Source organism: Eleutherodactylus coqui, chromosome 4 (genome assembly GCF_035609145.1).
Source record: "Eleutherodactylus coqui strain aEleCoq1 chromosome 4, aEleCoq1.hap1, whole genome shotgun sequence".
In the NCBI taxonomy this organism is placed as follows: domain Eukaryota; kingdom Metazoa; phylum Chordata; class Amphibia; order Anura; family Eleutherodactylidae; genus Eleutherodactylus; species Eleutherodactylus coqui.
This window is the reverse complement of record NC_089840.1, coordinates 204,902,396-204,929,092: the sequence shown is the minus strand read 5'-3', so window position 1 is coordinate 204,929,092 and position 26,697 is coordinate 204,902,396. Positions and strand designations below refer to the sequence as shown.

Genomic DNA, 26,697 nt, shown 5'->3' with positions numbered 1-26,697 from the left:
GTTCTTCCACAAGCTGCTTGGTGATAAATGGTTTGGGTTTGGAATGCCCCCTTAACATTTTAGAGGTGACCATGCTGATTTATTGCTAGGGCATCAAAGAAAAACATGCATTAATACATCCATGTTGCTGGACTGAAGATGCTATCAACATATATTAGTATGTGCTACCAATGAATATGGGGATTGCAGAGCATCATTTGTTACAGTCTGAAAAAAAAATTGTCTTCACGGGAGCCTCGTAAGATTGTTTCATTCAACCTTGATTCAATTTCGTTTCTAGATTAAAAAAAAAGAAATAATAAATATATACTGTATATGAAGTGCGGCCCCTCTTTATCCGATTTGCATCCTCTTGCATGAAATTCTCCAGCTCCCACAGCCTGTTACTGCCCCGATATGATGTGAAAGCATATATCATGCAGGCAATCCTCTGAGTTTATAGGAATGAACACTGTATAGAACAAAGTGATGTTCATGTGAATGTAGTTTCTTCCAGCAGCTTCATTTACTTAGTTTTTTTCCTTTTTCTTACTGCTCCTGACCACTGCCAAGTCTGCCGTAAACGACAAATACACCCTTGTTTGTGACTTGGTGTGCCCTGTAAATAGTACGTGGCAATTCACTATGGCTTATAGCCAATATCCACCAAGCTCTTTCTTAATGACCCAGGGCAGAAAAGACGTAACTGTTTGCTGGCACTCTAGGAATTTTGTCTTTCAAAAGGGTTACTGTACTTTTTATAACTTTGGAAAAGGATATTTTCAACTTGGCCCCTTCTGGCACCTTTTTTTCTTTACAGTAAATGGAACAGTTTAAGTAAAGCTTTGCTATTATTTCATGTCGGCAGATTCAAAAGAACACCTTGAGTAGAAAATTTTCCAGTAAAGCAAGCTGTATAAAGTTCTGCTTAGTATAACCCTAAATCTTATATGAACAATATTAATTACATCACTCTTGTTTCTCTGTATAAAAAATATTAGTATGTAAGGTTGCTTTTATGTCCATCCTGCTAAACATAGAGGGCGCCCCCTTGTTACAGTCCTGGTATAAATAGATGATTGGAGAGATCTTTGTATTGTCCCCTGATATATTTATACATGGTTATTAGGTCGCCCCTCTGCCGTTGTTTTGTTTCTAAACTAAAGAATCCCAATTTTGATAACCTCTTTGGTTATTGTAGTGCATCCATTCCATTTATTGCCCGCCCCTGACCCCGAACAAGCTCTCATATGTCTTCCTTAAGTACTGGTGCTCAAAACTGTACATATGTAGTCTGATTAGTGACTTGTAAAGAGGAAGAACAATGTTCAGTTAACTAGTCCTTTTCTATGTCAGCGTTCCCCAGTGGTTCCCATTTAGTGTGTAATGGTGACATGTATTTCCTCTGCCCATGTACAGAACCTTACATTTATCAGTGTTAAATCTCATTTGCCACTTTTCTACCCAAGTCCACAACTTATCCAAATCCAGAACCGTATCTTGTCCTGTCTTGTGTTACTTTATGTAGTTTTGTATCATCTACGTTTTGTATCGTCTTCTACGAGGCTGCTGATAAATCTTAAAAAATGGGGCCCAATACTTATCCCTGTGGTATCTCACTAGTAACCCCTCCAATACTGTTCCCCGTAGTACTCACTGAAAGTAAATAATGAAGGTTCCTACTGGGTGACTGCAAGCAGAGATGTATTGCCACATTTTAAAATCTTATAGGTTGCTGGAATATCCCTTCAAATTGCCTGCATATTGCTTGTATGGCAGTGACGTGAGTATTATTACTCCTTTTTGAAATCTTGGCATAAACAAACCATTACGTAAAGGACTTCATTGTGGTACGTTGTAACCCTTCTATCGCCTCACATCTACACCTTTAGGCATTTTGGAATATATCCTAATTATTGCTAGCTGATTGAGCATTAGTGGGAGATTGTCCCGTGAATAGGGCATTAACGAAGCGATACACAATAGCCATCCGGAATCCCGTAGTTCAGCCGTGTGTTGTTGAGTTGAAGTGTGGTAATGGTTTTGTATAGGAATGGTGAGATGAGAAAGATTCAGCCACATTCAAGTTCATATGTATGCAGAGTAGCAATGTTGACCCCTCTAAATGGCACTAAAGGACTAGCGCTGTGCATGCTAAATGAGGCTATACTTTAAAAGAGCTGTGAAACTTGTATCCAACTATAATAAATCTATGCCCCTGTCCTTTCTTTTACACCAGTGCTTGGCTGTCTGCCTATGAGCACCCCGTCATTGCCCGAATTAATGCAAGAATACAAGAATTAACAGGGCTAGATGTGTCCACTGCAGAGGAGCTACAGGTATGTTGATAATGTTTAACCCTTTAAGGATGCAGCACTATTTGGAACTTTAATTTGCATCTCAACTCTCCAAAAACCATAACTTTTTAAAAAATTTTTTTTTTTTTATTTCACCATCTGATTGTTTGGCCATTTGATGGTTTGTTTGTTGCAGAGTGAGACACACATTTTATTGGTACCATTTTAAGGTACACATAATGTATTATATAACTAAAATTGTTGTTTTTTTTGGGGGAGGATGAAAGAACACATTAATTCTTAATTGTTCCATGTCCACCATGTGGTAAAAAGAATTGTAAAAAAATTCTGCAGGTTGGTACAATTATGACTACCAAAACTAAAAAAATATATATTTTTTTGTTTTTTCCGTATTCCAAGACAGATAATTGCTTTTTTCCCCATTGTTTAGAGTTGTGTGCTAGCTTTTTTCCTTGTGACGAGCTGCTGATCGTATTGGTACCATTTTGCAGTACATCATGCGATTGGTTTTTTTTGCTTTTTTGGGGGAAAGCAAAATGAACAAAAACAGCATTTTGGCTCTATTTATAAGACAAAACAAAAAAAAAAACGTTTGCCATGTGGAATAAAAAAAAAATGTTTCAACTTATTGTATTTTTTTAGTTTTTTAAAAGCCCCCCAAAAGTGCACAAATAGGCGTTTCTTTTTTTCTTTGTTTTTCTTTCTTTTTTTTTTTCCTTAATTGTATATATTTTTTTACCTTTTTATATGTATCTGAATTGACTTGAATATGTGATCATTGCTCCAATAATACACTGCAGTAGTTCTCTACTGCAATGTATGATCTCTTTTTATGCTTCATACCAGCCATGGCAACCCATCGGCCCTCCACGATTGGATGGTGGAGGGCTCATAATGTCTCTGTTAACTCCTTAAAGCAGGCTCCTGTTGGGAATAGTGTGGCTCAGCTTGAACTGCTTACCTTCTATAATGTACATGTTCTTAGTGGGGCAGGAAAGATTAAAGGGATTTATAATCATTGAAAAATAAGCACAAAGTACATAAAGAGCTATTGAAAGAAGAATAAAGGTTAAACATAAGTTTAATCCAACAATTGAATATTCTCTTGTGGCTCATGCACATTTCCTGCAGCTGTTCAATTAGTCATTGTCCCAACTTGTCCTTCTATTGCACAATGTGTTTACTGTTCAAGAAACCCCACAAACATGTCCTTGAACTACTTTTATAACTGCAGGTGCACACATAAGATCCATACAACATCATAGTTTCTTACCTGTGCCTTAGTGCATGATTATTTTCCTTGCCATTCATTTAATATGAAACATGGAGTGAGTGCATGTTCTGACAACCTACAATAAGATGAGGAACAAAGTAGATATTCTAAATGGCCACTTATCTTCAAAAGAGTCCGAGAAATAACAACTCCCTTGGAAGGAAGATAATTTGTCGTACAGCAAATATTAATCATGAATCACAGAAGATTTCATTATCTTCAGAAGAAAAAAAAGTTTCATTGCAATATATGGGCTGGTTGTAAGGCTGGTAAAGGGGCTCTTCCAAGATCAAAAGTTATCCCCTATCCACAGGGGTGGAGTTCTCATAGCTGAGACCCCCACCGATAGTGGGAACAGAGGTCCCGTGTCCCCCATTGTCCTCACTGCGGGCTTACTGTATTCCCCGCAGTAAGGAGGAGACTAGTGTGCTGTCTCTCCATTCACTTTCTACAAGATTGCTCGAGATAGCCAGGCGGCAAGCATTCAGGTATTTCCGGCAGTCCCATTTGAAATGAATGAAGTAGTGGCCACACATAGACTTGTAAGGGAGAGCGCATGCATGGCACTATGAACATCCGACTCTTTTCAATGTGGTGCGTGAACTTCAGAGAGGAACACAACGGGCGAGAATTAAAAAAATACCTCACCTGGCTCCATCGTTTACCCTAACAGCACCATAACTTAGTTCCCTTTTACAAGTGTTCTTAGTGTAGTTCTTCAGTGTGTGATCTTTGGGGATCCAATAGTTGGGAATCCTGTTGTCAGCAGAAAAACAGGAGCCCCTTCTTGAAGTACCACTGCTGTCAACCTGGTTGGCTGCGTTGTATCAGCCCCATTCATAGCCCTATGGGCAGCACTGTGGTCCCTTTCATTTTCTGTTCAATAGAGGTCAGAGGGATTGGTCACTTCAGGTCAGATTGATTGCTTACCCTATAGTTAGGCTGTTACTGTTTTGTCCTGGAGAACGCATTGTCTTCTTTCACCATCCCACATACGGTGGGAAAAAAAGTATTTAGTCAGATACCAATTGTACAAGTTCTTCCACTTAAAAAGATGAGAGAGGCCTGTAATTGACATTATAGGTAGTCCTCAACTATGAGAGACAACATGAGAAAACATCCAGAAAATCACATTGTCTGATTTTTAAAGAATTTATTTGCAAATTATGGTGGAAAATAAGTATTTGGTCAATAACAAAAGTTCATCTCAATACTTTGTTATATATCCTTTATATGACAGAGGTCAAACGTTTTCTGTAGGTCCTCACAAGGTTGGCACACACTGTTGCTGGTATGTTGGCCCATTCCTCCATGCAGATCTCCTCAAGAGCAGTGATGTTTTGGGGGTGTCGCTGGGCAACATGGACGTTCAACTCCCTCCAAAGGTTTTCTATAGGGTTGAGATCTGGAGACTGGCTAGGCCACTCCAGGACCTTGAAATGCTTCTTACGAAGCCACTCCTTCGTTGCCCTGGCGGTGTGCTTGAGATCATTGTCATGCTGAAAGACCCAGCCACGTTTCATCTTCAGTGCCCTTGCTGATGGAAGGAGATTTGCACTCAAAATCTCACGATATATTGCCCCAATCATTCTTTCATGTATACGGATCAGTCGTCCTGTTCCTTTTGCAGAGAAACAGCCCCAAAGCATGATGTTGCCACCCCCATGCTTCACAGTAGGTATGGTGTTCTTTGGATGTAACTCAGCATTCTTTCTCCTCCAAACACGATGAGTTGTGTTTCTGCCAAACAGTTCTACTTTGGTTTCATCTGACCATATGATATTCTCCCAATACTCTTCTGGATCATCCAAATGCTCTCTAGCAATCTTCAGTCGGCCCAGGACATATACTGGCTTAAGCAGGGGGACACAGTTGGCACTGAACGATCTGAGTCCCTGGCGGCGTAGTGTGTTACTGATGGTAGCCTTTGTTACGTTGGTCCCAGCTCACTGCAGGTCATTCACTAGGTTCCCCCGTGTGGTTGTGGGATTTTTGCTCACCATTCTTGTGATCATTTTGACCCCATGGGGTGAGATCTTGCGTGGAGCCCAAGATCGAGGGAGATATCAGTGGTCTTGTATCTCTTCCATTTTCTAATTATTGCTCCCACAGTTGATTTTTTTTCACACCAAGCTGCTTGCCTATTGCAGATTCAGTCTTCCCAGTCTGGTGCAGGGCTACAATTTTGTTTCTGGTGTCCGTCAACAGCTCTTTGGTCTTCACCATAGTGGAGTTTGGAGTGTGACTGCTTGAGGTTGTGGACAGGTGTCTTTTATACTGATAACAAGTTCAAACAGGTGCCATTACTACAGGTAATGAGTGGAGGACAGAGGAGCCTCTTATAGAAGAAGTTACAGGTCTTTGAGACCCAGAAATCTTGCTTGTTTGTAGGTGACCAAATACTTATTTTCTACCATAATTTGCAAATTCATTAAAAATCAGACAATGTGATTTTCTGGATGTGTTTTCTCATGTTGTCTCTCATAGTTGAGGTCTACCTATGATGTCAATTACAGGCCTCTCTCATCTTTTTAAGTGGGAGAATTTGTACAATTAGTATCTGACTAAATACTTTTTTTCCCCACTGTATGTCTGCTTGTTGTTGACCTCCCTGTTAAATTCCATATCAGAAACTACTCTTTGACCTTCTTAAAGTTAAATAGATTCCACATGGGGAGCATCACCAATGCCTATCCACTCTCATTCCTCACTGTGTTCTTCTCGTAGGTGGCCAACTATGGTGTTGGAGGCCAATATGAGCCCCACTTTGATTTTGGAAGGGTAAGTTTAACTTTTTAGAGGACAGATAAATATTCCCATGTATTGTCTTTTGTCTCTTTCAGGTGGCAAATTATGGCATGGGAGGACAGTATGAACCCCACTTTGACTTTGCACGGGCAAGTAACCTTCTGAATCCTGCAAGCAGCACTTCCATCTGTGGGTTCTTACCTGTAACTGCGATAGCATGTTTATTAGCGTTACCTGAGCTGAAGCTGATGGGACTGCTGTTTTCAGTGATGCCACCATACTTGTATTTCAATGTAAATCTTAAAATTGGTCATTTGATCTTTCTTAGTAGAACGATGTATAAAACCACCAAGAGAAGAATGGATAGTCAGTACTACATATAACAACAAGGTCGTCCTGGTGAATTGGAAACAATGAATTCATAGTCCTATATTTCTCTTTATGGATCTCATGGTGGTTTTGTAGCATGGAAATAGTTTGTGAACAAAACATCAATCTGTATTAGACTTTAGAAGATCTTTGCCTTTGTGAATGTTTGGCTGTAGTACAGTGATTCTAATCCGTAATTAATCTGCAGTGTTTGTCTGAGCATGTTTCTGAATGTCTGTAACCTGATTATTGTTGGACATTGGAAGCCAATTACTGTATAAACCACATTTCTGGAAGCTACATCATTCTTCAGATTTCTAATAATGCAATGAATGTAACAATGCATGTTACTCAGAACACTTCTAAAGTTCTGATGGTGCGCTGACCTATTCTTGTGTGTTCCACAGAAAGACGAACCGGATGCTTTTAAAGAGCTCGGTACAGGCAACAGGATTGCCACTTGGTTATTTTATGTAAGTTGCACGAGTCTCACGCTATCCGTTATGTATCTGTTTGGAAGGAGTGTTAAGTGCCAGTCATGCCACACCTTTACCGCATTCATTATGTGCCTCTAAGGTGTCACATTTGGGTGACCTGTGAATGAACCCTTACTAAGCCCTTAACGAAACAGGAGGTACAGTTATCTAGGTTGATCACGCTCCATACAATGTGGGTGCTGGCTGTTTCTTACAGCCGACACCAACTGGCAACACCTGCGATCAGCACTAATGCTGATAGTTGTTAACCCTTTAAATGCCACAGTTAATTCTGACATTGAGTTCTATGGGGGCCTTTGCTGCGCAAATACGTAGAAACTTAGAGCATGCTGTATTTCTTTCTTGTGCAACCAAAATGCGCCTGAAGAATACGGATGTGTGAACAAACCCATTAAAATCAATGGTCTCCATTCTCTGCGTATTGGATGTGCAAAATTTGCGTTTGCAAATATGCCCGTGTGAAGGCAGCATTACACAGGCAGATAATCTGCCCTTGCTAACAACCACTCACCGACAATGAGCATGTCAGTCAGCGCTCATTACCTCAGTGTATGCAGATTATCTGCGCCATACAGCTGTCATTGATCGGGTAGACGTCTCCTCACTTGCGCGGAAAGATATGTAGCCAAGCAGTGAGCACATGAATGGGCCGATGAACGGTTGCCCGTTCCACATGTATTTTATCATATTTAGGCCGGTTTCACATCTGCATCGGAACCTGTGGCCGGAGATTACATCACGGATCCGGCTTTAAATGCAAAAAGAAAAAGAACTGCATGCAGAGCTTTTAATTCCTCTCAAAAACCAGGCTGCTGGATGGAAAGCAAACGGACCCCATCATAGTCAATGGGGTCCGTCCAGTGCTGTTCGGTTCTGTCCAGAAACTGAGCCGTTCAACCGCGAAAATTCCCTTTTCCTAACCCCCGAATGCAGTAGGAAAGCAGAAGCCTGATTGCATATGTGAAACCACCCTTAGTGGTGATATAAAGTTTGTCTCACACCTTTAAATGCTAATAGAAAATAAAACTGAGTGTCCATAAAATGCAGTAAAATATGAAATATTTGCATTTTGCAGATGAGCGACGTGGCAGCAGGTGGCGCTACAGTCTTTCCAGAAGTAGGAGCTGCAGTATACCCTAAAAAGGTATTGTGTTTTGACTGAGGCCATTCTGTAGTGTCCAGATATTATATTTCCATATAAAGGATAAGGGTTATATGGGTCACGTAAGGTTTCATCCATCGCTGGGATTTCTGGAGGCATTATATACTTTAAGAAAGTGTTGTCATTAGTTTTCTGTCATTGTGAATATTTCTACGCAACACAGACGGAAGGATGCGTGTCTGAAATTATTCTCTCATTCTAAGGCCGTATGCTGGACTTGTTTAGATCTGATAAATGCACATTTTGGTAATTGTTGGATTAGGGCATTCTACATTAATAAAGAATTCCCCCCTCCCCAAAATTAATCACTCTGGTAAATGTGACTTTGTAGGGAACAGCGGTCTTCTGGTATAACCTCTTCCAAAGTGGAGAAGGAGATTACAGCACAAGGCATGCGGCATGTCCCGTTTTAGTTGGCAGTAAATGGGGTGAGTATGTCATGTATCTGCTGCAGCGTCTTCTTACAGTCATTACAGATAAATATTTCAATTGATAGTTTGCAAAAAAAGTAAAAAAATTAATAAGCTGTGATAATATTTCTGATTTATTGATTCCATTCAAAGTAACCTTTTTTTGTATTGCAGTATCCAATAAATGGATGCATGAGCGGGGTCAGGAATTCCGAAGGCCGTGTACGTTGTCTGAACTGGAATGATCCAAACCTACATTATGTGAAAAAGGAACACTTCTCGGCCACAAAGCTTCCCAGACTGTGCTTTGCCCAGTGTGCTAGCAATGAACTGTAAAGCCCAAGTCTCAGAAATCTCCGGGAAAGAATCATTTGTGGAGGACATTATTGGTTATTGCTATTTTGAAGGTGGAAAATCTGCACAATTTGTTAGTATGCAATGATTAGAACTGGAGCCACGCAACACGGTTTGGAGACAGCTGATATTCACGGGCCCCGGCTTCCTTCCCTCTGTGCTTTGGTGACACCAAGAGAAAAAATACTAAAATATATGTAGGTTTATTGACCGTCTGTTTTGGTGCAGGGTTTTGTATTTTTACTTTTCTTGATACATTTCAACATAATATTTAGGCAAAATTTGATTTACAGTCTTACAATAATTGACAAATAATATTTCTCATTTCAAATATCCAAATATGAAATCATGAAAAAAAAATTCAAGGAGCACACCAGGCAAAGCTGACCCACCATTATGCCTAGGGCAGGGCTTTTGGGGGGGATGGGGGGGGGGGGGCTGGGGGCAGAACAGAACTTCTATATTTAATACTCTTACAAATCCTGAGTTGTGTGCTCTCCACCTGAGCCATGCGTTAGCGATAACCGGATATATCCTACAGGTTTACAAAAAGGTCTCAATTGAAGCTATCAGGAGAAACATTGATTCTGTATATTGTTATTACTTTCGGAGCACTCCTAGCATCGTGATGTCTGACTATGTAGCCTGAAATGGAGTAGTAGTATGCCAATACTAGTGAAAAGTACACACAGAGAAGCGGTTCAACAACCTTTACATTGATTAGAAAATTACTTCACCTTAAAACACTACTCTGTATATGTTAAAGGGCCTACATTTGGTCACTTCTACCCTTTAAGCTTAAACTACCAGATCTGCCTTGGATACATTCTGCACCAATAGAGCTATAGCCAGTGGCCAATGGAGACAAACAATGGGATTACTACTAGGTACGAATGGCTTACCTATGGCTGATTTCGCCTACGCTTTCCTCTGAATGTCCAGGCCAGCAGCCCAAATCTCACTTTCTAACTAGTCCAGATGCTGCTGTCTCCATCAGTGCAGGCTGCCTTCTCTCACTCCTTCTTGGTCTCAGTTTAGTTTAGGAGGCAGCCCGTGCTGATTAAGGCAGCAGTGCCCAGAAAAGCTAGATGGTAAGTGAGACTTGTGCTGCTGACTGAACATTCAGCAAAAGGGTAGACCGTAGTATCATGGGGAGTGGTAGTATGAAGTGCATTGGATGTAGCAGAAGAGGGGTCATGGCTGGAAAAAAATCTTCATGGTGGTCTGGGACAAGATAGAGAACAAAAATGAAAATTGACATCTCCAAGCACAAAAGGCACCACTATGCCTAGAGGTAACTGCACTGTAATTACTATCACTGTGTAGCGCCAGTATCTGACTATTATACGGTGACTGCATCATTTATAGGTACATTAGAGTTGAGCTGCTGTATCTAAATCGGTTGCAATATAGATATGCTGTCTCTAATATCATTTTTCTCTTTTGGGGGAGGAGGCAATTTCGAATTTTGCTATGAAGCCCCATGAGTTCCATATATGCACCTGGTTATAAATGCATAGAAAATATAGCCACACTTCTTGCTAGAATATTTCTATAGGTATAAGTGGTGATCATACATTAGGGAAGAAGTGACCAAATGAGAGAAATGATTCTTAGGCCTCCTTAACACATACGGTAGTTGGACCCAGATGTCAAGAAGGATACCATTAGATCAAAAACCTGATTGATCTGTATTTGTGCACAGCTATTATCTGGATAGGAGTCCTTGAGTGAACCCAGCCTTAAAAATGGGGAGCATTGGCTGCTTTAGGTAAATGATCAGGGTTGCCAACCATCCATAAATGCATAGACAGTCCACAAAAAAACTAGTGTCTTTTTCTGCTGTCCATAGTGTCCGGCAGGAAAAAACACTGAGAATTTGATTTCAAGCTTGGGCATGTGCAGCGCAAACAAGGCACCGCTAGGGCAGCCGGCAAAAAAAGGAAAATTAGAGAGCAAGGGTTTCGGCCAATCTTCTTTCTTTGTCAGCCTAGGCCCTTCCACTGCTCGTAAAGAGAAGTGATGTCTGACGATTGTCTGCACTGATGATGAAAGGAGTTACATGTGTTGGTAGACTGACACTCTGGTTATTGTAATTATAAGTATGTTAATTTGTGTTTAATATACTTGTGAACTTTATAGACATGGGCTGCCACCCATTACCCCGCAGGGAATACCCCAAAAGGGATGTTAGTTGCTAATAAACTTTGTAATATATTTTATTACTTGATTTTGCCTCCTTATTTAAAAACCTTGCTGGATCTCTGTCATAGTAACTCCTACAGCTCCACTGCTTGGAGCAGATCACTGTTGCTATATGAAATCCGTATGCGGCTTATAAGCAAGTGGTGTACAGACGGTTCTGTCTATATATGGGGAAGCTGCCTGGTCAGGGGGAGACAGGTTTTGCTGTGGCTGCAAGATAAGCCACAGGCATCGGCAGAGCACTGGAGTGTGCAGTACTGATCAGCCAGCTCCCGTATACACAAAGCTAGTAAGTACAGTGTGGACACCACCTGCTTCATAACAGTGTACAGATTTCACATAGCAACAGTGCTCTGCACTCATGTAACAGGCAAAATCCAGCAATAAAAATATTACGAACTTTAATAACATCCAATATCCCACGGAGATTCCCCTTTCTCCACAAACAAGTTACATATGTACTCTTTAACCTCTTAAGGACCAGACACTTTTTAGGGATTTTACTCGTTTGGTTTTACTGCCTAATTCTATTTTTTTTTTTTAAATACCAAAATTAATAATTTTTGTTGCATTTTTTTCCCATGACACATAGGGCTTTTTATGTGTTATCTTTTTTTTCCAATTAATTTGTTTTCCTTTTTTTAGTTTTATTAGGGGTAAAAAGCTAAAAAAAAAATGTAATTTATGGTTTATTTTTAAAATTAGTATATTTACACTAAAATAAAGTACGAACATGGGCTCCTCATTTTTGTTTTGGATGTTTCGATATATAATTTGCATAGTTTTGGATTATAGGAAGAATATGGCGACTGTTTTGGTTGGCATCGGCTTTAAATCATTGTCTTTTTTATGTATATATTTTTATTTTAGTCAGTTTTTCTTTACGATTATATATATATATATATATATATATATATATATATATATATATATATATATATATATATATATATATATATATATATAAATTACTATACATTTTTTATTTATTTATTTTTTGCCATTCATGTTCCCCGTAACATCTGAGGGTCATTCACATGTCTTTTTTTTTTTTTTTTTTTAATTTCACATTTTTCCACTATAGCTAGAACATCCATGTGAGCACTAGTTACAGGGGAAAACATATCCTGCAGTGACACTAGTCACTGGCAGAGCTGATCAGGATCATCCAGGACCCTGCAGCTCTGCTGTGACAAAGGGCACCTGGTGATCATGTGATCGCTGGGTAACATAGCAGAACTAATGCTTCCGCTTTCACTTTTTAGTACACAGCGCTCATTGAGTGCTATATAGTCGTGAGAAATTTGTGGCACAATTGTATCTTTTTTTCCCCTGATTCTTGAGCGTTAGCGCTGCTTTTTCTCGCAAAAACATCGCTGCCGATTGCAATTTTCTCGCAAGTTTGTGCTTTCTGATAATAAGGAGGCTCCATAGGGAAACACAGGAGATAAAAAAAAATTGCGGCATGCCCCATCTTTCTGTGATGTGAGATTATTTTTTTTCACTTCGCAACATCACAGGAGTGGAAACATCGCAGTTGTGAATGAAACTATGGAAAATCATGAGTTTCATAATTCTGTGTTTTCACTCACTCTCGCATCGCACGAAAATCACAAGATTTTATCACCTGTGTGAACCTGGCCTTAAGGGGTTAATAATAATTCACAAGACAGGGTGTATATAAATGTGACAGACTGACAGTAAAGTACGTCTTTATAACTCATTGCAGATTGGGGCTCTGGCATGGGGCTCTGCGCACGACATTACATCTCCTTGCTCCTGACAGGTCCATGATACTTCACATTTTGGGGGCGTTTTGAATGTGTGGCATGTGGGTGTGGCCTGTAGAAATGGGTGTGGTATACGTCTGTGAAAAAAAAAATTGTGCCGTCCGTGATTTTTGGTTCAATTGTCCAGAAAAACTAGCTTAGGTGGTTGGCAACCCTGTATAGGATCCGTTTCACTGGTGGATTACTTCTCATTGGGAGAGCTACAGTAGATACATTTCATCATCTTGAAAATTCCTACGGAATAAGTATTTTTGTGACGTAACTGTGTGGAGTTTTTTCTATTCCTGCTGGTTTATTGGAAGCATTTTAGTCCCCGTGCAGCAGGAGAACAGAAGCCAGTAAATAGTGTGACTTGTGCATCGTGGTGCTGCTGAAAGTTTTGGTGCCAAAGTTATTGGTGGTCCGTTGTCGTTTTGTGCATCCTAGTCTAATTTGGCAGAATTGTGCTGGAGAAGGTAAAGGACAATATGCTGCCAAAATAGTGCTGGTGGTGCACAAAACTGCTGAAATAGAATTTTTTTTTAATTCCTGTAATTTGCTGAAGTGCCCTCTCCCCGCTGGCATCGCTGTGTGAATGTGACCTGTAATTAAGTGGAATGCACACATTACTACACTTACTGGCTTTGTTCTGTGACAAGACAGTGCCTTAGCCTTCCATAGACCCGCCCAAGGAATAGAGTTACTGTTGTGCCAACAGGGAAATGTTACCATTTTTCTCCTTTTGCATCTGCCAATTTTAGGTTTACCCACCCATGTGGTCTTTACTTCCCGTGATGCTCCATAAACATGAACTCGTCACCAGCTGCAGAATGTTCCTGTAGTTTTTATACTTCAAAATCTATTTTTGTGGCAAAATTGATCTATTTATAACCCTTTTTAATTGCTCTTTTTGTACATGTCTGTGGGGTTCGGGATTGTGAAGTGTTCTCTATTTAGATAACTCGATGTATGAACAGGTTTGGCAAACACTTAACTCTGTTCTCATGGTGATCTTTGTATTGTTGTGCACTGCATCCTTGCCCTAAATACATTTCTGTAAAAAAAAAAATGTATTGTGCTTTTTTTTAGATTGATAGTATTAATTGTGAAGATTAAAGGCCCATTTATATGCAACGATTATCGCTCAAAATTCGGTCAAACCGAGACTGCAAATGAGTGTTAATTGTAGCGTGTAACGCGGCCATTGTGCACTTTTTGGCTGAACGATGATTTTAAGGTGAGCTTAAAATCCATCGTTCAGCTGGAGAGAGATAACAAAGACTGCATGCTGCGTTCTCAGCGGGAGATTACATTGTATTCTGCCAACAACCCATGCGAGAACAATGGAGCTGTCTGCAGAGCTCAGACCACATGCTGGGCTCTGTAAAAAGCTTCTGGAGGCCCTTTTACACACAAAAAGGTAATAAAGTGTTAATGGACATTAGTGTCTATTAACACTTTATGCAAAATGATTGCTTTAACTTTAAATCTTTCAATCACTTGAAAGATTGTCTTTGCGTGTAAATTAGTCTATTGCTAGTATAGGACTGCGTAAAGATAGTGATAGGCCAGGTAAAATTTTTCAGCTAATTAATGCATTTGAGAACCTCGCTATTAGAAATGGAAAGAAAGAACAAAGGCAGGTAGAGGAGCAAGAGACACCGATCACAAACAAACTAAAATGTTTTTACACAAATGCACAGAGCATGGGAAACAAACAAGGAGAATTGGAGCTCCTAACAGGAAGATAAATCTGATGTCATAGGCATCATGGAAGCACGGTGGAATGATACACATGATTAAAATAGAAGGCTTGAAGGATACAACTTATTTATAAGAAACAGACCAAAAAAATGGTAAGGAGGTATTGTGTTGTATGTTAGGAAAACATTAATTTCCAGAGATTCAACCTTCAGAGCATGGTAGTTTTATAGAAACTGTTTTGGTAAGACTGCAAGGCGAGAACAACAGGAAAGACACCATTATAGGGATTTACTATAGGCTACCTGGACAAGCAGAAGATATGGATGAACTCTTTCTACATCAGATGGCCAAGCTCTCCAAAAAGCATGACATGGTGATTATGGGAGATTTTAACTATCCAGACATTTGTTGGGAATCTCTCTCAGGTAAAAGTAGTGGATCCGAAAAATTCTTATCTGCTTTTGCTGAAAACTTTATCTTCTAAAAGGTAGCAAATTTCCTTGTTTTCTCTTCTATCTTGGACCTAATTCTTACCAACAGGGAGGAAATGGTTGAGGAAGTAAAGGCGGCTAGGACCATAGGAGGCAGTGATCATGCTATCCTTGAATTTTGGATAAAAAGGGGGAAAAGGGAGAAACTCAGACCTCAAGGTTGGATTTCAGAAAGGCAGATTTCAATGAACTTAGAAAGAGGGTGGGAAGAATCCAATGGCTGGATGTTCTTAAGGACAGAAATGTCAGAGAAGGTTGGGAAATTTTGCGAAATAACCTTCTCAAAGCGCAATCGTTAACAATGCCTAAAAGAAGGAAGAATGGGAAGCATTTATAGAGACCAGGATGAATAAACACAGAACTTGCGCACACATGTTAAAAATGAAGAAAAATATGTTTATCAAATGGAAAGAGGGGGGAATATCTAAAGAAGAATATAATGCAGTCTGCAGAAACTGTAGGACAAGTGTCAGAAAAGCTGAAGCTAATAATGAATTGAGGCTTGCAACAGAGGCCAAAGGCAATAAAAAAGGATCTGGGGGGTATGTCAAAAGCAAAAGCAAGATGAAAATAGTGAATTGGTTAAGAATGGTGTTGAGAAGGGCGAATTTTTAAATTTCTCTTTTGTATCTGTTTTTTCTCAGAAAGTAGATGGAGCATCAACTGATCTTCCCTGTGCTATTGGGGAAATAAAAGAATGCAGACTATCTATAAGCAGAGAGATGGTGAGGGGACACTTAGCTAAATTAAATGAATTCAAGTCTCAAGGTCCAGATGAATTACATCCTAGGATACTAAAGGAAGCAGCGGAGGTAATTGCTGAACCACTCGTCACAATCTTTGAAAAATCCTGGAGAACAGGAAAAGTTCAAGAAAATTGGAAAACGGCAAATGTTGTCCCCATCTTCAAAAAGGAAAAGGTGGATCCAGGAAACTACAGGCCTGTGAGCCTGACTTATATACCGGGAAAAATCTTTGAACAAATTATTAAAAAGCATGTATGGAAATACCTGGGAAAAATGAAGTAATTAACTAGAACCAGCATGCGTTTGTAACAAACTAGTCATGCCAGACTAATCTAATTTCCTTTTTATGACAGTATCACCGACTGGGTTGATTAGAGAAATGCGCTTGATTTAGGTTATCTTGACCTTAGTGAAGCATTTGACAAAGTATCTCATGCTATACTTATTGAAAACATGACCAAATATGGGATTGACAAGGCAACTTTTAGGTGGATTCACAACTGGCTGAGGGATCGTACTCCAAAGAGTGGTCATAAATGACTGTACATCAAAGTGGGAGAATGTATCAAGAGGGTACCACAAGGCTTTGTCCTAGGCCCAGTATTGGTCAACATTTTTATAAATGATCTTGAGGAGGGAAATGATGGGAAACTGATCAAATTTGCCGATGACACAAAGCTAGGAGAAGAGAGAGAGCGTATTCAAAAAGATCTAGGAAAGCTTGCACAGTGGTCAGCGACTAACAGAATGGTATTTAACAAGGAGAAATGCGAAGTCCTACATCTGGGTAAAAGAAAATGAAGAAAGCACATACAGAATGGGAGGAATTGGGATAAGCAGCAGCACATGTGAAAAAGACTTGGGTATACTAATAGATCATAGACTGAACATGAATCAACAATGTGATGCAGCAGCCAAAAAGGCAAACACAATTCTGGGATGTATTAAGAGAAGCATAGAGTCAAGATCATAAAAACAGAGAAAAAAAAAGAAGAAATTCTCAGTGCTCAGGCGGTATCTTTGATCAGAAGAGGAAGTAACCAAGTGCGTCACTTGCTTTACGGGGATGCCTATTGCTCAGGCACCCCCAATCTCAGTAGGCGTATAAATAGCGGTTCACAGTAGAAAGGTTCCACAATTTTATTCAGTACAACGCGCTTCGGCCTTTCCAAAGCAGGCCTTTTTCAAGTGTCTAGATCATGTGAGGTAATTATCCCCCTCTACTCTTCCTTTAGTCAGACCTAGTCTGGAATACTGTGTCCAGTTCTGGGCACCCCACTTTAAAAAAAGACATAGACAAACTGGAGCAAGTTCAGAAACGAGTTATCAAGTTGTTGAGCGGTCTGCATATCATGTCCTATGAAGAACGGTTAAAGGATCTGGGAATGTTTAGCTTGCAAAAAAGAAGGCTGAGAGGAGACTGAAAAACTGTCTACAAATATCTGAAGGGCTGTCGCTGGGATCAGTCCTATTCTCATTTGCACAGGGAAAGACTAGAAGCAATGGCATAAAACTGAAAGGGACGAGACACAGATTAGATATTAGACAGTTAGGGTGATCAATGAGTGAAACAGGTTACCACGGGAGGTGGTGAGTTCTTCAATGGAAGTCTTCAATCAAAGACTGGACAAATGACCCTGGAGGTCCTTTCCAATTCTACCAGTCTAAGCTGCTTTCACATCTGTGGTGGGAGTTCCGTTTGCCTGCTCCATTCGTGGAACAGGAAAGGGGAATCTGTTGGCCAAAAGGATTCGTCTTATGACGGACCCCATTGACTATAATAAGGTCTGTTCGATTTGCACCCAGCATTTTACCGAAAGAAAAAGTGCTGCGTGCAGCGCGATTTCTTCTGGTACTTTGTGCAGGATCTGCGACTGAAGTTCTGGATGGAGGTTCTAGAGCAGATTTGAACCAGGCCTAGACATACGCATGAAGACAATGGTAAAAGGTGGTCCAATAGATGTACCTCTTGACAGACTACAGAGCACACACTGCATTATTATACCATTCCCCGGCAGAATTTACTATGGCAGCTTGTTCCTCTACATGGAAATATCAATCTAAAACAGCCCCCCATTAAAAAAAACAAACACAAATCCCCAATATATGTATTTCCCGGATGATATGGTGATGCAGACAAGGCAACAAATATATCCGTCTCAAAAAATGCATCAAAGACCTGAAACAAATTTGCTTTGTCTCAATACGGCTTTAGGAATGTTGAGATCTTATCCACAAGGCTGGTAGTATAATGCGCTGCAGCCTTTCTATATACAAACCTGCACTGAAAATCTGCTATAATTCAGTTATATGTGCCTTAAGATGCCAGGCTCTTGGTTTTGCTGTAACCCCTGACTTCAGCTCTGGAGAATAGTTCTGCAGGACAGTAGTGTTGGCCACCAGCTTCAGCTTTTTTTTCTTTATATTGTCTTCAAGAGAAGTAAAGCACAAGATGCATCAGTTGTTCCTTTCATCGGTTCTATGTTAGGGAGGCGCTATATGTAAACTATACTGTATGCAGACAGCTCAAATAAACTAATGGGCTGGTAAATACTAAGCAGTATATTTCTTACGCCCATGACTTCGGTCATGATAGAGCGCTTTCCATCTGCACAGGAAACGGGAATCTTCCACATTTTTTTTAAAGGAAACACCCTTCACCTTTTCTGTCCCTGTTTTCTGTATATGGGACCGGTTGGGAAAATGTATTCGCCAGATGTCTATGGAGGTTACCTGTCTGCTGCAAGCCTCTACTAGGAGCCACTGGATAAACCTGGAATCCTTCTCTTGTCCCCTGTAGTGCGTGCTGTGCTCCCCTGTCTCTGGAGGTCAGGAACAGTTTTTCTGGCCTTGTGGGACCCCACTCCTGCATATGTGGTTGGGCCCCTGAGTTGTGATGTGCTCCCTGCATTACTGCACCTTTACCAAATGTTTGAAGTATTTGACCTCCGGTTTATCTGGTGGTGCTTTTTTAGCACATTGACTTTAAGGTGTATGGTAAACTGGGCGACACCTAATATTACAATTAATTGGAATCGGGAGAGGAAATAGGCATTTTCTAAAAGGATCTCCGGCAATCATGCGCAGAATCACCTTTAATGAGATATTACAGTCCAACTTTGCCTTGGCACTGCAAGAATGCAAAAAATAACGAAGGGTTAATTGTGCGCCTGAACATATAGGTCCAAGACTTGATGACAACACAATTGCCTAGAGGGGTGAGAGGGTTTTCTTTTTTTTGCCCCAGTTCACCTTTGGGCTTGGCATCTAGGTTTTGGATTTCTTCCAAGCTTGGCCTATATGACCTCTGAGCTTAGGCTTAGCCTGTAAGGCTTCTGAGCAAAAAATTACAATTTTTTTGCTAATAGGTAGAGTTCATACTTTGTTATTATTGGGTAATTGCATTTTTTCATTCTGCCTTTTTGTCTGTGTTGTTAATATTCTATAGGTGGGTTGTTATCTGTTTAAAACCATATTCAGTATATGATTAGTGTCTTATCTAACATATGTCCTATGACATTTATTTATTCTGACCAGGGAATGGGTGACTACAAGACGGGGACGGGACATAAAAAAAATTTTTTATTTTTTTTTACACTAGCAGGATCTTTCACCTAAATGGCCTATTGCAGTGTGTAATACGCAACACAATAGGTCATGCTGCATATTCTGTCAGGTGATTGCACATGAAAAGATACGCTCATGTGAACGAACCCATGGAAATCAATCTATTCACTGCCTATTACTTGCGGAATAATTTTCAGGCATGATACGCTGTTCAAATATGCTCATGTGAACAAACCCGTACTATACAATCAGCCCTTTGAAGGCGACCATAAGGCCGATGTGGTCCTCGGTGAGAATGAGTTTGACACCCCTGATCTACATATTGCCAACAACATTTACTAATTGCGACATGTTCCTGCCCCAATGCCCTCTGGGTATTCTTGTCGATCCTCAGTTATATATATAAATCAAAGTAAAACCTGCAACAAAACTGATAGGATAACAACCAATAGGAAATGTAGGGGTTAAAAAAAAAACTAGTTTTCTCTTCATACAGAGGGTAACATCTGGAGGCGGCAGGAAAAACTCACTAAAGATAACATAAGAATAAAGCTGTGCTATCTCCAAGTGTATGAATATACAGCATGACAGATTGTATCACACCCAAGAGAACAACATGGCAGCCGCTATAAATGGCGCTAGATGGATAATATAATGGAAAATATAAGAAAGGGAAAGTTTTAAGTAGCCATTCAAAGCCCTAATATAGTAGTATGGAGGGTAAGATGATGAGAGTGCGGCCTCCCTTTACATCTACTGCTGTGTGAACCATTGTGACAGGTGCCACCAGCAACAGCCAATAGGATCGCAGGATTTGCTTCCAAGCCGAGCAGGAGAATGACAGTTGGTGCCAGTCTGCGATTGCTCTACTAGAGTTGAGACTAGCTCCCTGTTGCTCTTATTAAAGCGACTTCAGCGACTTTTATCTTCAACTGAGATTCGGATCTACATCAGTGATGGAGAATACACCGCCCGCTGTCCGTGAGGAGAGGTAAGTAACAAATCTGAGGAATGTATACTGCCATATGCTGAGCCTGCTGTATTGTAAAAGTTGTGTTATAGACCTGCCGCTTTCTTGTGTTATTGCTTTATTGCTTTTCCTTTAAACTTTTTTTTGGGGGGGAAGGGGGGGGTGTAAAACATGTGTTATACTACTAGAGCCTGGTAAGAGTCATGCCGTTGTACTTTATATACGGTCCAGGGATATTATTTGGCTGTGTACTTATATGAGAAGTGTAATATATATACATGTATTATATGTAGAGTGTATAATGTAGGGGTTATACATAATATAGGGGGTACTGCGGTGATAGATGAGTGATGTCCAGCTGTAGGGAGTTGTTAGACAAATGCTTCTGATAGTGTTTATTGCAGATAGCTGTTACAGAACTGCAGGATAATGATGTAACCTAACTGTGATTTGATTATGTTTAACCGTGTAATTCAGTGTTTGTAGCAGTTTCTGTTATGGCCCCATCACCTATCCCTACCAAAGAGGGCGCTATTGACCCTGATGGTTGAACTAAAGCTTGCAGCCCAATCCCTCACTTGATGTCCAAACATATGGAAAGGCTGGGCAGGATGAGCTACAGCCCTAATTTATTAAGCTGTTCAGGGTATATTATATCCTTATTTATATAGTGCCCAACATATTCCACATTGCCCCCAATTATTATTCAGAAATGTGATTATTATTAACTAAGTTTAATAATTATAAACATGGAGATTATGGAGTGAATTAATCTATTTGGAGATATACTGGAGGTTTTGGTGGCTATGAAGAAATAAAGATCCATTTGGTGATTATAAGCCTGGAGAATTGAGACATAAGTATGAAGACATAAGTATGGAGTCATTATTATGGAGTTATTAACATTATAGGGGGCAGTTACTATATAGGGAGGGACAAACAACCATAATGTGATAACATTGTATTGAGACTGCATTGTGATCCACACTTTTAATTTAGTTATAAGAAACTATGAATATTGGCCTAATAATGATCCCTTTTTATTTCCCCTGCTAAGGATTACGGATGGCACGCTGTCCAGAACAAACAACAGAGGACACCCCAGCCGGAAGAGAAAGAGAAAACTCTGCCCGTGTGAGGAAGACCTCCAGAAGAGAAGGAGGGATGACCGGGCCCAACTACAGGAGGAAAGGGAAGCTTTCTTCCGTGTCCTCGGTAAGACTCCATCCCATGTTCCTTGTGTTGCAGCAGGTTTAAAGCATCTTAGATAAAACTATGATAAATCATGATTCCAGGACAGGAATGCAAGGTGGCTGCATGTGTTATTCTGAAACACTGCGGCGTTTCAGAATAACACACTTAGAAGTTTGTCTGTCTGACTTGGTAACAGAGCTCTGAAGTCAATGAGGCGGGCCGCGCCGGACTCTCCTCGTCCGCATCATGTTAACTGACAGGTGTATCCCTATACACAAGCAGAGAGAGGACTGACAGTCAACATGCTGCGGGTGAGCAGAGTCCGGCGCAAACTGCAAAGTGTGTTACCCTGAAATGCTGCAATGTTTCAGAATAGCACTTACATGCGGCACCTTGCATACTTGTCCTGGGTTCATGTTGCACATTGTTTGGCAGAATTATCCCGCTGGCAGGTTTTGTTTAATATATTGCAACAATTTTTGTTTGTTTTGTGTCTTCTTCCCAAAAATGTCTGTAAGAAGGTTGTACCCGGGGTCTCACCTTGCTTCTACAGTTAGCTCTGCTATTAACACTTTACTCTGCTTTCATTCATTCTAACCTATTTATCTCCAAGCTCTCATGGACAGTCAGTGATGTAATGTCTGTGTGATGCTGTCACCACATGTGATGTCCATGGTCTTCAGGAGACTCCTGTAGAAGTACACAACTAATCGTTCTTCGGCTGCTTATTTCACTGTTATGTCCCAGAGGAGATTGTGTTACTTTATTGTAGTCACTAAATAGATTGCTTAAACTGCTACATTAATCGCTGAAATATTGATATTTCTCCTCTTTTTCTAGAGCTTGACTACTTCAAGAAGTTTCTAACCAGAGATAGCTGCATGAGAACATCTGACAAGGTAAGATAATATTGTGGAAACAGATAGAAAATCTGGAAAATAACAGAATATCCATCATATTTAAAGGGGCAACAACTATTATTTATAGTTAAATCCAGCCCATAAATATAAACATTTTTGCATTTACACTTTTTAAAAAATGTTTCCATCCCCAGATATTCCAGGACTGATAGTAGAATAGCGCCACCTGCTGTTTCTGTTGTGTCCACCTCAGTAAATGTTCCAAGGTGGTCACACACCTGGTTAGTCTTGCCTCTCTCTCTGCCCTGCTGGGTTTGTAGAAGGATTCCTGGAGTTGTGAGCGCCTTCCTCTGAAGTTGCTGCCTCTTCTCTGATGTCAGAAGAGATAATGAGTTAGTGATAAGAGAGTAAGACATCCTTTGCAGAGAAGCAAGGTTTGACCGGGCACATAAAAGTTCTGTCACAACAGGTGGCGCTATTCTAGAATTAGTCCTGGAATATCTAAAGATTTTTAGTAAGTGTAAAATGTTCCTAATAATGGGCTAGATTTAACCGTAAACACTATTTTTCATGGGACAACCCTGTTAAATAAAGGGACTTATGTTGATGTAATAGGCCTGGTGACACATTGCACTCTGTTACTTGGTGACATAATAGTCAATGTTAGATGTAACAATGACATTTAACCATACAGTGTAGTTATATTCTTTACTGACTAGTATTCACAGAAGTATATTGATCACATATATAATGAATTCTAAGTTATGTAGAAAGTAAATCTACTTCCAGCCTCTCACTGTCCTTCTCCTCCCACCAGTACCTCCTGGCGATGGTCCTCGTGTACTTCAGAAGAGCCGGACTGCGTACCGAGGAATATAGAAAGAACTTCTTTCGAGCGCTGTAAGTTGCTTTTATTAGAACAGATTTGTATTTATAGGCGGATATATAAATATAAAGATGAACACTAAAACAAGAAACAGGAGTCCAAGTGAACTATGGAGAAGACTCCAGGACCCCATAGCATTACTTGTTTTAGTGTTCAGTAGCTCCCCCCTTTTCTCCAGTTCCCTCTTTAGACAGGTAATCTGCTTTACACTCTTCTAACTTGTTCATCATCTAGTTTAATTTTTTTTCTGGCAGCTTCTTAGCCAACCAGATGGAGGAAGACATCGACTTCTGTGATGAAATCTATGCCTGGGCCTTAGGAGATGGCTGGAGGAAGAGGAAGGAACAATTTCTGGAACAACGGAACCAGCTATTCCGCCAGATGGGATTCAATGCGTTGGTGGACCGGAGCACCTGTGAACGGGTTAGTAAGAATAACACAAAACACTCCAGTCTTGAATGAAGAGTCTGTCTGATAATAATACTAATCATATACTGTTTAATCCTAGGTCATGGCAGAAGATCCTACACATTGGGCATGGAGAAGACAGCGGCAGATCCAACACAGCTGGGCTATTCCCATATTCAGAAGACATCACGAGGAGTTCACCATCCACGGCCCATGGGGCAGCCCACCTCCACCCTGTGCTCTTTGTAAGAACATCCACAGGTTTCCATCGATGTGGAGAGTCCAACAGGCAGAAGAGGAACCCGACACGGATCCCAACAGCTGCGACGACAGGTGAAGACGTCACATTTCCTTCTTATGGTCACCACATGAACACAGACAAGACTTCACACATTCACAGCTCATACTTACTGATGTGCACACACACGTACAAACGAAAAACACTTTCAATAAACATGATTACACACCCGCACACTGTAGGTAGTCACATGCAGTCACTGTAGGTAGTCACACACCGTCACCTTGCACACATTTTATAGTGTTACCCTCCCTTAGTATGCCCGGAGGAAGGGCAGTACAGCAGCCATGGATTCCCTACAGGTTTCCTCCACTGGGGTTTTTTCCTGTCCTGCGTGTTGCTGTTCCCTCTTTGTGAGTGATGGGAGGTAACAACCAAAACACATATAATACACAAATAATAAATGTTACATTTTTTAACTTCTTGTACTTGGTCTGAGTCATTTTTTTTGTATATCTGTGTGTCTAAGTAAAATGTAATTTATAGCTCCTATGAGCCTCATAAACTAAGCTTATGGGCTCATGAGAGTTAGCCATCTGTTAACCATTTGTATGCCATGGTCACCATTGACTGTGGCATCTAAGGGATTAGTGGTCTGGGTCAGAGCTATTTCCAATCCCGCCTCTTTGCAGCAGGACCTTGTCTGTCAGTTACAGCTCGCTACTGTTGAGGATTTTGTGGGCTCAGCTGCTAAGCCTGTATCATCAGTATGTTCTAAACATGTAGCAATTTATCTTAAAGCCCACCTCCGCACTAATTACATAAATGCTCATCATTGAGGGGTTGAAAAAAATACTAAAGTTTTGTGAAACTCGGAAAATGCAAATAAAATATTTGGAACGGTTTCCATAGCAAAGACTGCCAGCTATTTTTTCAAGACTACATAGTCAAGAATAATCACAGGGCATTGACTGTGCATGATATTAATGACTATTGTGCTACTTTTCATGATTTAAGATCATTATAAAAAAAAACAAAAAAACACCCGGTCTGTTTCTTTTATGTCAAACAGTAGTAATATTTATTATTTGATGTATTCCCAACAACATTTGGTATCCTTGAAAGTAGAACTTGAAAATCGCATTGCTGGTATGTTGCTTTAATTGCTGTACAACATGCAAGTACAGCAGCATTTGTCAGGAAGCAATGCTGTTTAATCCTACAAGCCCCATGGGTGCACGGAGAAGAGGGAAATAGACAAGGGTCCTAAAAAAGCAAATATGGAAACAACGTTCACTACTATCGGGGTCTCTAGCCGCCGGCCTAACGGATAGGAACATTTATTGGATTTCCATGAGCACAGATCATAGGCATCCAATACATTTATGAAAGGTAACGGGCAGCTTCCTACAGTCATGTGAATTATAAATGTGCTAAAACTAAGGGTATGTTCACATGGCAGATCGTGTCACAATCTACTGCTGCTTGCCGTATTTTTCTACACAGATCTGCACATGGAATTTAACCTGTCACTGTGCAAAATCCACATGTGGAATTATGATGTTGAAGATCGTGTTTGACAGGGCAAATTCCGCATGCGGACCGATGCTAATAACTGCGGCAAAAAGCTGTGGTGTTTGATGCCGTTTATTAAGGGAGAACTCACTACTGAAAACTCAGCTATGAATTCTACATGTGAACATAATCTAAGGCAGGCAACTTTAGATGTCTTTGTGTAACCTAAATGCATCATTTGTGTTTGCAACAGACTCTAAAGAGCTTGCCAATTATCAGCTCATCACATCATACAACCGGCCTGTTGGTTTACTCATGCCTCTAATGAAAAGCATTTTTAGTGATTTTTCTTGTCTCATTTATCCTGATTCTCATTATGAAACCTCATTATTGTTTGCAGTGGCGCACAGAGTGTAAATGTAATGCAAGTTCTCCCTATAATGGGCCTTTGCATATCCCGTGCAGTTGCAAAAAATGATATGTAAAGATATTAAAACAAGAAAGGATGCAAGGAGATTGCAAGTGGACCTGGATAAGTTGGGGATTAATCAGAAAAATGGCAAATGAGATTTAACACCGATAAACGTACGGTTACGGCAATGGGATGGGAAATACATGTCACCATTACACACTAAATGGGAAACCACTAGGAAACACTGACATGGAAAAGGACTTGGGGATTTTGGTTAACTGTAAACTTAACCGGAGCAACCAGTGTCAGGCAGCTGCTGCCAAGGCAAATAGGGTCATGGGGTGCATCAAAAGAACTCTAGGGGCACATGACAAGAACATTCTTCTTCCTCACTACAAATCATTGGTCAGACCACACATGGAATATGGTGGACAGTTTTGGGCACCGGTACTCAAGAAGGACATATCGGAGCTTGAGTGGGTACAAAGGTGGGCAACTATAGAAATAAATTGAAAGGACGGACTACAATACCCAGAGAGGTGATCACAATTGGCTTTATTTAGTTTAGAAAAAGACGTCTCAGGGGTAATCTAATAAATATATATAAATGTATCAGGGGACA

At 40.3% G+C, this 26,697-nt stretch overlaps 2 protein-coding genes across 5 annotated transcripts in view; both read left to right on the top strand.

Moving 5' to 3' along the window:
- The window catches only part of P4HA1 (prolyl 4-hydroxylase subunit alpha 1), a 47,086-nt gene extending 37,552 nt beyond the window's left edge, over positions 1–9,534 (top strand). For 2 of the 4 annotated variants that reach the window (XM_066600583.1, XM_066600581.1), the window contains exons 10-15: positions 2,219–2,318; positions 6,414–6,467; positions 7,095–7,160; positions 8,260–8,328; positions 8,678–8,774; positions 8,931–9,534. In XM_066600583.1, the coding sequence (XP_066456680.1) occupies positions 2,219–2,318; positions 6,414–6,467; positions 7,095–7,160; positions 8,260–8,328; positions 8,678–8,774; positions 8,931–9,001 (457 nt within the window). In that variant the 3' untranslated portion in view covers positions 9,002–9,534. Of the gene's footprint in view, positions 1–2,218; positions 2,319–6,297; positions 6,352–6,413; positions 6,468–7,094; positions 7,161–8,259; positions 8,329–8,677; positions 8,775–8,930 lie in introns of all 4 variants that reach the window. The other 2 variants (XM_066600584.1, XM_066600582.1) reach the window with 1 other exon arrangement.
- A 10,741-nt stretch (positions 9,535–20,275) lies between these two features.
- On the top strand, positions 20,276–24,600 carry LOC136624837 (speedy protein 1-A-like). The gene is made up of 6 exons (XM_066598770.1): positions 20,276–20,583; positions 21,620–21,777; positions 22,597–22,655; positions 23,434–23,516; positions 23,757–23,925; positions 24,011–24,600. The coding sequence occupies exons 1-6, from the start codon at positions 20,549–20,551 to the stop codon at positions 24,245–24,247; spliced, it is 741 nt and encodes a 246-aa protein (XP_066454867.1). The 5' UTR covers positions 20,276–20,548; the 3' UTR covers positions 24,248–24,600.
- Positions 24,601–26,697: the final 2,097 nt, after the last annotated feature.